The 11275-nt window shown below is 37.4% G+C and overlaps 1 protein-coding gene across 1 annotated transcript; it reads right to left on the reverse strand.

The window, feature by feature from the left end:
• Positions 1-202: 202 nt before the first annotated feature.
• Positions 203-3509, reverse strand: LOC113274100. Its single transcript, XM_026523598.1, has 5 exons — positions 2947-3509; positions 2258-2410; positions 1935-2140; positions 759-947; positions 203-611 (listed from the first exon to the last, which is right to left on the reverse strand). The coding sequence occupies exons 1-5, from the start codon at positions 3445-3447 to the stop codon at positions 533-535; spliced, it is 1128 nt and encodes a 375-aa protein (XP_026379383.1). The 5' UTR covers positions 3448-3509; the 3' UTR covers positions 203-532.
• Between the last annotated feature and the right edge of the window lie 7766 nt (positions 3510-11275).

Genomic DNA, 11275 nt, shown 5'->3' on the forward strand with positions numbered 1-11275 from the left:
TTTACCAAATAGGGAGATCAATACGGGGATTTTTTTTTTAAATCCACCCTAAATTCAGCTTTCCCCTAGTAAAAGTGGCTTTCCCTCTATTAATTATCAAAAGAAAGGAGTGGAAAAAGGAGATATCTATTCATGGCTTGAACACAACAAGATTTGAAACATGAACACAATTTCCTATTAAAACAAATATAGCGAGGGCTTAAGTACGAGCGGAGATGGAAGTCAACGAATACAATTTGAAATATCCATGGCATGAAATAATAATATAATATACAACATTTGAAACATGAATACAATTTATTTTCTGTAAAAAAGTACAATATAAGGAGAGCTTAAATATGTGCAGAAGTGAAATGCTGGCGGTTGGTCCTGAAGCTGAGATTGGTGAGATATAATGCATCACATGCATGCATCTGAATTCTGCACTGTCTGTATATGCACATTGGTGAACACTGTCCAGGGGGGGGAGTACTATCTTTTGTGGCTTACCTGTGAATGATGAGAGCAACTCCTACCAAGCTCACCCAAACAGCTACGAAAGCCCATAAAGTTCGGTTATTTTCCCATCCAGACGGGGGTCGAGATCGTCTGTGCCACTGCTTGTGTGTGCCCTATGTGTCATACCAATAGAAACACGCCACATCATTCCTCTCATTAACCATGACTAACTAAATAGATTTTCTATTTATACAACACTAATCGATTAGGAAAGATAATTAATTAGTTAAAGAAGATATTACAAATCCAAGAGAAAATACCGTGTTTCTATTGGTGTGGCACATAGGGCACACCCAAGCAGTGGCACAGACGATCTGGACCCTCCAGATGGGGAAGGCGAAACCATAAAATCACCAAGATAGGCCTTGTTAGAAGGAAGCTGATTGGTTGTTCTACCACTAGGGATTGGAGGCTGATCTTTGTACTTGTCACTCCAGGTTCCCGCATAACTGAAAAAAACAATCCACTCGTTCTTGTTAGTTTGATCAACTTTAACAGAATATCCTGGGAACACATAAGCTCCATAGATGAAAATATTGGAGCTTCGCTGTGTGTGTGATCAGAGCCAAAGTAATAACCGGAGGAGTCTGTTCAAAGCGCTAGTTAAGATGAAAGACCTGATCTTGTATTTGAGGCTTGAGAGTGACACCTCGCAAGAAAATGGTAATAGGGTGAACCTCTCTTGGGTTTAAGTTTTATTCATTTTCTAACTTCAAGATCAGCAGTGAACCTAACGTTGAGCACTCGGTTGAAGGTTCACGAGTTTGGTGGACAAATCAAAAACTCTAATTTTTCGGTAATGAATGAAATATGAAATAAGAGGTTTCGTTTTTGTCTAGAACTCAAACCAAGGCATTATAATGTTCCAATATGAATTAAGAGGTTTCGTTTTTGTTTAGAACTCAAACCAAGGCATTCTAATGTTCCCTACACTTTTAGAAGTTGGTATCTTGCCATATGTTACACATTCACTCACATGTTAGGTATCTGTGAATGGTCTGCTGACAAGAATACACTAGAAAATATTCGGTTAACCCCGAGTAGAGTAAAATAAGATGCCTTACATGTACCAAAAAGATGGTGTGGTGAATATTTGAAGCAGGCAAGGGGGATATTAAATATATAAACATTTGCTAGAATATTCCATAATGCAATTTCAACAGAAAATTTCCTTAGTATGATGTAGCAGTGCATAGAGAACTTCTGTTTCAGGTAGGTCACATTTTGTTCTCCTTCGGTTTGCTAATTCTAAAGCTCGGGAAAATAGAACCCCCAGCAACCATTGGCTGATAAGTCCTATACTAAATGATCTATAATGAATTCCTGAACACTTTCTATTAGCTAAAGCACTATCAAAGAGACAAAGGATACGTTTGATTTGTTTCTCATGGACACTAATGAGAATAATAGGATAATTGAGGAAAGCCCGAATTTACCTGTCATAACCGGAACCAATTAATGGTATCGTAACCATTTCATCCTTCGAAATTTTAAGTTTAGGTGCCTGTAAGATGTAGCGAAGCTCCTTAGCTTGCCGTCGAATACTAACACTTGGGTGTTTCCTCTCTAACTGCTGATAAAGAGTAATACAATATGCATGTCGGTTGTTCGCTTCATAAGCCATAGCAAGCCATATTTGTATCTGAAGACCAAAATTTTAACATCCATTTTTGAGTCAAGTACTACAGCTATATCTTAATGAAACACAATTGGAACAGTGGGTAATCCGACAATAGTATCTCGTATATACGAAACGAACCTCACCGCCAAACATAGTGGGTCTTGGAATGATTATTAATGCACCTTCTAGGAACTCAACTGCTCGACCATACATTCCTCTGCTGTAAGCCTTCTGTCCCAACTCAAACATCAATGTTGCTGTTTTCTTTCGCTCAGCTTGCTCTTTCGCCACCTAATCTCCACCATTGGGGAAAAAATAACCAGATCACATACAGAAACTAATCTAATGCTAGTTTTCTACCAAAATAATCTAATGCCTAGACAAAACAGCAATGCACTGAGCATCCATGACCCATTCAGTTACCCATGCAGGCATGCACACACTATCTCAGTCTTACACCAGATCGTGAGACTGCCTTGGATGACGTTGGTAACATGGGTTCACTAGACAAAAGCAAGGTTGTAACTGAACCCCAAATTATATCTATTTTTATTTTTATTTTAATTTGGCCTCTTTCGACAATTGAATGAATTCTGGTATACTACTAGTTTGACTGATGGTGTTAAATTAATGGTGTAATTGAAAGACTATTATTCGAATACATCAGGTTTTCAAGATCCGAGGTGACTGTGCAGTGAATAACCTAGGCGACAGCTGATGTATCTAATCTAACTTCCAGTTAGACACTATATACACAACCCTAAATTCAAGCGCAATAAAATTAAAAAGTTCTTCGGAAAAATAAGATTGAAGTTAAGAAATTAAATCTTTTCGAGCTCTTTTCGAACTCTCATCCTCTTCCTTTCTTCAGTGTCTTCATCATCCCCTCCAAACTCATCTTCATCTTCATCACCACCATCATCATCGTCGTCAACTCTATTCTGTAATTCTTCTGCTTTTCTCTCTAATTCCTTCAACTCTTCCAACTCTTTAACTCTTTTTCTCATTTGCTCTTCCCAACTTTCAAAATCCTCATCACCTTCGTCTTCTCCATTAAATTCAGAATCAAAATCCATAGAAGAATTAGATTTTGAATTTATAATTCCTTTTTTATTATTAACACCGTATAAGAAATTCCTAATTTCAGCTTTATCGTGACGAGAAGATTCGGATTTTGTAGAAAGAGAAACGTTGTTAATGATTTGAGAATAATAATCTTTTTTCAAGATTACGTCCAGTATTGCTAACCGGGTTCTACGATCTGGTAATCCTGTTCGGATCGAGATTGTATCGACCAGTAGTGTTAGGTTTCCGACTAGAACCGCCATGGTCGACTGTTGGTGAGCGAAGGGGAAGAGAAAATGGAGCGAGAGAATCTACTTCACACAGAGTTTTCTCCCGCCACTCAGATATTTCGTGGACTAGAAATAAGTGAAGAAGACGAAAATAGCCCAATGAATCTTGTGAATCTGCTGAATCTTTACTCTTTCCCACTTGCGACTGGTCTAGCCCGGCGACTTCTTTAGCTATGTTCAAATACAGGGGTAATATTGTCAAGATGATTAATGTAGAGACGTGACGCCACCCGATGATGCTGTTAGAGGATTGAGTCACGAAATCAAACGGCTGCTTTTCGTGAAATTTGTATTTTGCACTTGGTTAAAGTATCTGCAACATATAGTGGTGCAAGATACACTGTGCAAAGCGTGTGATAGGACATCCAGGGAGGTGCTTAATACTTAATGAAACGTTCTTAATTTGTCCTAATCTAGGACAAGGAAGATTTGATAAACTTACTTGCAGCAACATTCTATTCTACAATGAAGATGAGCCTATGAGATTTTCATTCAATAACTTCGTAGTTTTCTCTCACAAGGGGAAAAACTATTAATAGTGCCGCTAAAATAATAAACGGCTAATACTAAATCTCAAACTCAAACAAGACAAAGAGTGGATTGGTCTTTAACCCCTTCTCATAATGAAGTTGCATATGACGGAGATTCTACTATGAATCTAAAAGAGTGGGTTGGTCATTGGCTATCTTCCAATGTCCTCAAAGATAAGGCGGCAGGTGTGTTCTCAATTGCTTGGAGTTTATGGAAGGATAGATTCCTTTAATTTTCCAGGGTAAAAATTTAAATCCTAGTTTTACTGTGAAACTAGCTCTTAAACTTGTGACTACCACAAAATTCTACCTTAGATCTGAACATGTTGTTCACATACCGCCAATGAACCTACATTTGGAAATGACCTTAATTCTGTAGTTTTTTCATTGCCAGATGACTGCATTATTGTTTACAGTGATGCATCTTTCGACATTAATACTAATTTGTCAGGATCTGGGTTGATTATGACTGATACTGCATCATTCATTATCAAGAGTCCTAAAGTACCCCATCGATAGCATATTCCGGTAAATTCCTTATGCCATTACACACCATAACGATTAATATATTAATACTACTTAAAGAAAAACCCAAGCAACATGCTATCAAGTTTAATCCTCCAATATCTTTAAGTTCTATGAATTAGACTAATCCATGCATTAGAAATATTGTGAGTAATCTACTTAACATAGGTCGAGCTTCTACTTGTAATCACATAAAGTTTTGAATACAATTGGTAATTACAATATGCCACTTATGACAAGGTTCATCAATAATTATGTATCTCAAAACCCTAGTCCAGCTATACATATGCATTCATGATTATTAAGTAGCGCTCCGGAACAAACAATCATGCAATTATAATTAACGAAAATAAATGGTAAAACAAGACAATAATGATTTGATTAAGATTACAAAATTAATATATTAATTTAGTAGCATGTTTCTTATATCTAATTACATCTTCAACTGTTAGAGCACTGCTCGGTCGAACTCGCAAGCGTTGCTATCTCAAGCTTGTTTGTCAAGTTTAGGTGATCAAAACTATAAGTCTTGATTTCTAGTCTACTTATAGTTATATCTCGGACTATGATAAAATGTGTAGTTGAGCTTTAGACTTCATGAAGTTCATCGATTGAAGACGAAAATCTACTGAGGAGAGCTTGGAGGAATTTCATCAACAAAAGGTATGTGGAGACTAAAACTTATCTATCACTCAGAAGTCTATTCTATTCTATCTCCTATTCAAACAAAGTTGTGTAGCTATATAGAATTTTAAATTATACACATTTGATATTTCGAGCTGAGTTTAACTCGCTTATATCTTTCTCGAAGTATGTGTTGGAAGCTTTTTGATTTAGCTACGTTCATCATTATTCTTGACGAGTTTAGTTGGAAACAATTTATTTGTTGGAAACTAAATAATGAGTCAAAAGATGATCATGTGAAAATTGCCTTGAAACATCATCATGATTTGTGTGAGACAGTCATTTAATGTCGACTCAGAATGTTTCTTATTGATCATTCGATCACTTGAAAATTACTTATATGCTAATAGTTTGTGTGAGACAGCTATTGTCGTCTTCTAAGGATGTTTCAATGATTGAAATGAGAGTTTAGAATAATTAATTATTGTCTGGATATAACACGGTATGCAAACTGTTGTGGTATGATTCAGGTCTGGGAACCAAGTTTACATACCAGTATGCGAACGGTTTTAACTATTAAAGTCCGGGAACCAAGTTTGCATACCTGTATGCGAACAGTTCTACCTGAGTTAGGTTCGGAGCGACAGTATGCATACCGGTTTGTGAACTTTCAGACAAGACCAAAGTCCGGAACTTAAGTTTGTGTAACCGTTTGCAAACTAAGTTGGTTTAAGTTCTAAAACCGGCGAAGTATGATTTCGTACTCATGAAAAAATGCATATATAAATTAAGGAATACAATCTTTGCAAACGTGGCTTAATGTTCATGAATTGATTCTCTTGTATCAATCTGATTTTGTTTCAATTGTGTCTTGTATACTTTTATGAGAATATAAACAATCGAATAAATCTATGAGTAACACAATTAGATTCGTTTGATTATCATTTAATCTAGAAGTGTTAGATGAATGTGGTTAATACAAAAATGTTCATATGGATAACTTCGGTTAACTATTGTTGAGCCAACTCAATATACACGTTTAGTTACGGCTACCCATATATAAATGAAAGTATATTTCATTTGTGTGTAACAAGCTAAGACCATCTAACGGTGGAGAAATACTGCTTTATTTTTAAGCAAACTTAGCTTGAATCTTAAATCAGGATTTCATCTGATGGTGAATATTGATTGCTTTGTTTCAAAGTTATCAACCCTGATTGAAGACTATATAAGGGAGAACTCTAGCAACTGGGAAACCTAATCCCCACACCTCTTGTGTGAGATATTAGTTTCTTACTAAAGTTGATTCTCCGTTAACCTAGGTTTTTCCTAAAACCATTATCGATTAAAAACTTAAAGACTTCATTAGGATTTTGAAGCCAGACCCAACTATTTTCTTTGTAGTTGCATGTTCTAATCTTACTTGTTCTATCGTATTGAGTACTATATTCTTTAAGATTGGCTCGAGATTTATCTCCGATATGTAAGATATAAAAATCAATCACAAAGCTCTCCGTCTCATTCTTTGTGATTTCACAATAACTTGTTGTACTACCATATAGTTAAGTTATTGTGAGATGATTGATATTTCTAGGCTGTTCTTCAGGAATATAAGACATGATTGTCAATTGGTTCATGTTCACCTTAATTTATCAAAAGACGGAACAAAAACTTCGCAGGTATTTCTGTGGGAGACCGATTTATCTATCAGAATAGACTTTTTTGTGCGAGACAGATTTGTTTATAAAGCCTTCGATTTTGGGTTGTAGCAACTCTTAGTTGTGGGCGAGATCGGTTAAGGGAATCAAGTGCGTAGAGTCCTGCAGGGATACAGAGGCGTAAGGAATACGGCTGTACCTTTATCGGTGTGAGACTTGGTTAGGTCTCAACTACATTCCAGTCCGAAGTTACTTGTCGTAGGCTAGTGTTTGTAGCTGCTTAATACAGTGTGGTGTTCGAATCTGGACTAGGTCCCGGGGTTTTTCTGCATTTGCAGTTTCCTCGTTAACAAAACTTCTGGTGTCTGTGTTATTTGTTTTCCGCGTTATATTTGTTTATATAATTGAAATGTCACTGGTTGTGCGTAGTTCAATCAATTTGTAAATCCGACCTTTGGTTGTTGATTGACACTTGAACATTGGTTTTTGGTACCGTTTAAGTTATTTCTCATATCAATCAGGCTCACAGATTTCTATCTTGTCGATTGCATATTGTATTGAGAAATTGAGATATAACTCTTGGATGTTTTTCCTTGATTGAGTATGACTGTCTAGTTGATTCTCTTGGAATTTTATTAGAGTTAGTCCATAAAGATTGCTGAACGAAATATTTGGTGTGGTTGTTAGACCCCCATTTTTTCAATTGGTATCAGAGCAGGCAAACACGCTAAGACCTCATAAGTCTGTGTTTGTAGCAATCTGACTCTATGGACATAAGTGTTATCTTTGTAAAAGTACCACCAGTCTTTGTTGGCACGAATTACTTATGGTAGAAAATTTCTATGCGTGCCTTTCTTCAAGCACGTGATTTTCAGTCATGGGTTTATGTTGTTAATGACTATAAACCTCCAATGGTTACAATAGACGGTGTAACTGTTGCAAAGGATATTGGTAGGTATGAGCCTGAAGATATTCTCGCTTCAAAGAAAAATTCTGACGGCTTAAATGCTATCATACATGCCATTACCCTCAGATCTTCAGCACCACGAGACTACGTGCACTCGGTCTAAAGATGCTTGAGATATCTTAGAAATCGTATTTTAAGGGAATACCTCTGAAAAGGAAGCTAGGCTTCAAAACCTAAATTTTGATTGGGAAAACCTTAATATGGCTGATGAAGATTCATTTGATGAGTTTAATCACAAAGTGTCTGAAATTGTTAATGCATCCTTTGTATTTGGTAAGATTATTCCTGAAAAGGACATTGTTATGAAAATTCTCAGATCATTACCAGCTAGATACGATTCTAAGAAACATGTCATCTTTGAAGGAAATAACCTTAAAACACTTTCCAGAAACTCACTCATTGGAAATTTAAGAGTTCTTGATCATGATCAGAATACAGTTGTAGATGGTGGATTTTCAACAAAGGTCAAAACCGTAAAATCATGATACTGCATGTTTCTGACACGGATTCAGAGATCCATGTGACGATTCGTGTTTTACGAAGTATGGTGCATATGTCGCTCGAAAGGCCTCTCCGGAGCGTTCGACACCGGGCATTTCATCATAGACTCTATGTAGAATAACGTAATTGGGCAGTTCTCCGTAAGATTGAGAGCTTAACGCCTTCAGGATACCGGTGACACTCACTGTTCCCTGACTACATATAGGAATTTGCCTCTACATAGAAGAACAATTGGGTGGTTCTCCGTAAGATTGAGAGCAATAACGTCTTCAGGACGGTGATACTCACTGTTCCTGACTATGTAAAGAGACCCGTGTATAGACTCAGGCAGTCCTCCATACATGAAATGTTGAGAGGGCAAAACGTCTTCGGGACATTAGCAACACTCGCTGATTTACTGACTATACGCAAGAGATTAAATTCTAAGTCATATTCACCACTGAATTCCTAGAAGATAATCTATATTATCTCATTACTCCTATTTCATGATCGAAATGGTAATAGATAAATGTATTACTCCGATTTCATGATCGAATCCACGGCTGATCTCATGAAATGGTAATAGATGTTACTCTTCATGGTCGAATCCACGGCTGATCTCATGAAATGGTAATATCACCACTTATTTTATTACTCCGATTACATGGTCAAATCTGCGATTCCACGAGATGGTGATGAAATTATCATTTTATTATTCTGAATCCATAGTCCAATTCGCTGCTGATTTTATGGACTGATAATAAAATAACTAGTCATCTTATTACTCAGTTTCATGAATTATTCTCCACTGAATTTCATAAATCAGTAATAAATACCCAACAACCGGGCATCTGGGCATCTGAATTTCATAAACAAGAGAAAACAATGAATATTCATAAAATAAAAAGAGGCGCCCAAGGCCGGGCCCACCAGTCGGCTGACCGCCCACTCCTTAGCCAAGGTTGGCCCGTGCCTCTCCCATTATTTTCCTTATTTTTTTTTATTTCGTGAACTCACGAAAACTCCTTGGTTTTAGCAACTTTCCTTGTTTTTGCAAAACTCGTGAATTCTCCATAACTTGGTGGATTCACGAAATAATATTATTATAAAATAAGGAGAGGTGTGCGGGACCGAGCAACCTAACCGGTTGGCCATGCCTAAGCCGTATCCGGTCCCACACCTCACAATCCTTAGCCTTTTATAATTATTATTCCCTAATCTCACGAAACTCCTCCGTTTCAACAAAAACTCGTGGATTCTCCATAACTTCAAGGATTCATGAAAAATAATAAAATAGGGAAAGGTGTGCGAGACCGGGCAACCTAGCCGGTCGGCCATGCCCTAGCCATGGTCGGTCCCACATCTTGAAATCCCTAATCTTGCATAATTATTATTTTCCTCAATTCATGAAACTCCTGGGTTTGAGCAAAATTCATGATTTCTCCATATTTTCTCAAATATTGCTCAAATCACGAAAAACCAAAAGCCAACATAGTCGCACGACTGGCTAGCCTCTCACTGTAATTTTAAATATTAAAACACTTTTATTTTAATATTTTCAAAATATTGATGAATTGAGCAAACATGCTCATTCCAACAAAAATCGAGAATTCTCAGTCAAGATGAAACTCTTCTGAAAATTCACTATGTTGCTCGAACGCGCATTAGAAAATACTAAAACTCTCAGTATGGAAACACGGACACCATGGACACACGTGCATGCCTCCATGACCGACCAGAGTCATTCCTAGGGCTTTCACAAAGCCGGTCCCACATGTTTTCATAATTTTGACCTAATTTGTTCAATTGCTCATACTGGGCCCGAACTCTCTCCAACCAACTGGAGAACCCTTCAAATGACCAACATCTGGTCCCGTGACCACCAAGAGCCGGTCCCATGCTCTCTTGGTCGGTTCTCATCTCTCATACCTAGGTTTGTCACCTAACACTGAATCCAGCAATATTTCAATAAAAGATGAAACCCGCATTTAATCATCGTTCTTTCACCAACTCTCAAACTGAGAACCCTGGTGCGTGCTCACTCGAGCATTGGGCATCACATGTACGCTCATCATCCCATGTGGTCGGTCCCTCTTCACTCATGTCCAATTTTCAGCAATTCACCAATTGTTGAAGGATTGATCAAAAAATTAGAGTTTCGAACAAACGCTCCACGAATCACCATTCTGAGCAAATTCAAACACAAAATTATGTTGATTCAGCAATCAACATCCAAATTAATAATATTCAGTAATTCACCAATATTTTTGATTAATATTTTATTGGGTCACAGCATCAGTAAACAATTCTTTGAATCGAGCAATACTTGCTCAGTTGCTCGAATATTGATCCAACCATCAATATTCGGTAATTCATCGGTAGTTTGTCGAATTGAGCAACACTTGCTCAATTGCACGTCAAATTATCAATATTCAGTATTTTGGTGAATCGAGCAACACTTGCTCAGTTGCACACCAAAATTATGAAATTCGTCGAATTGAGCAATACTTGCTCAGTCTCTAGTCAGTAATTCATTGACATCTCAGAGAACTACATGTTCAATCCATGAATCGCCGAGCATTCACTACTTATGCTCGATTCAACAAAATTAGACTCACAACCTAAATCAGTCAACAACTGACCAACTAATACACGTCTGCCTTGCAGACTCCACGATTCGTGAAATCTTAATCACGTCACAAATGGGGGATATCACTCAGGATTTTGGTCTGGCGGTCTACGACACGTGGATTCATCCACAATGAGAAATGTGCGTAAGTCGTGTAAACGGTGGAAGTAGTTGGCAAATTAATGGGTGCACGATCAGTCAAGTCTTCGCACGACATGGAACTGACTTTACCACGATCTCCCACTTTCCCACTCTTTCACTCAAGAAACCGTCACACTTACAGGGATCAGTGGTACATCATTCTTGCAATATAAATAAGTCTAAATCGAGGACATCAGGGATCAGTGGGATATCATCAATCATCAATTATCATCATTATCCGTCAATA

This window comes from Papaver somniferum, chromosome 4 (assembly GCF_003573695.1).
Source record: "Papaver somniferum cultivar HN1 chromosome 4, ASM357369v1, whole genome shotgun sequence".
Lineage (NCBI taxonomy): Eukaryota > Viridiplantae > Streptophyta > Magnoliopsida > Ranunculales > Papaveraceae > Papaver > Papaver somniferum.

Bases quoted from the DNA above. Each gene is read 5' to 3' on its own strand.
- LOC113274100 (XM_026523598.1), bottom strand. From the start codon at position 3,447: ATGGCGGTTCTAGTCGGAAACCTAACACTACTGGTCGATACAATCTCG. The intron at 2,411-2,946 runs ATTTAATTTCTT...GGTGGAGATTAG, and splicing joins TTCGAAAAGAGCTCGAAAAG to GTGGCGAAAGAGCAAGCTGA. The intron at 612-758 runs GTATTTTCTCTT...TATGACACATAG, and splicing joins GCCACACCAATAGAAACACG to GGCACACACAAGCAGTGGCA.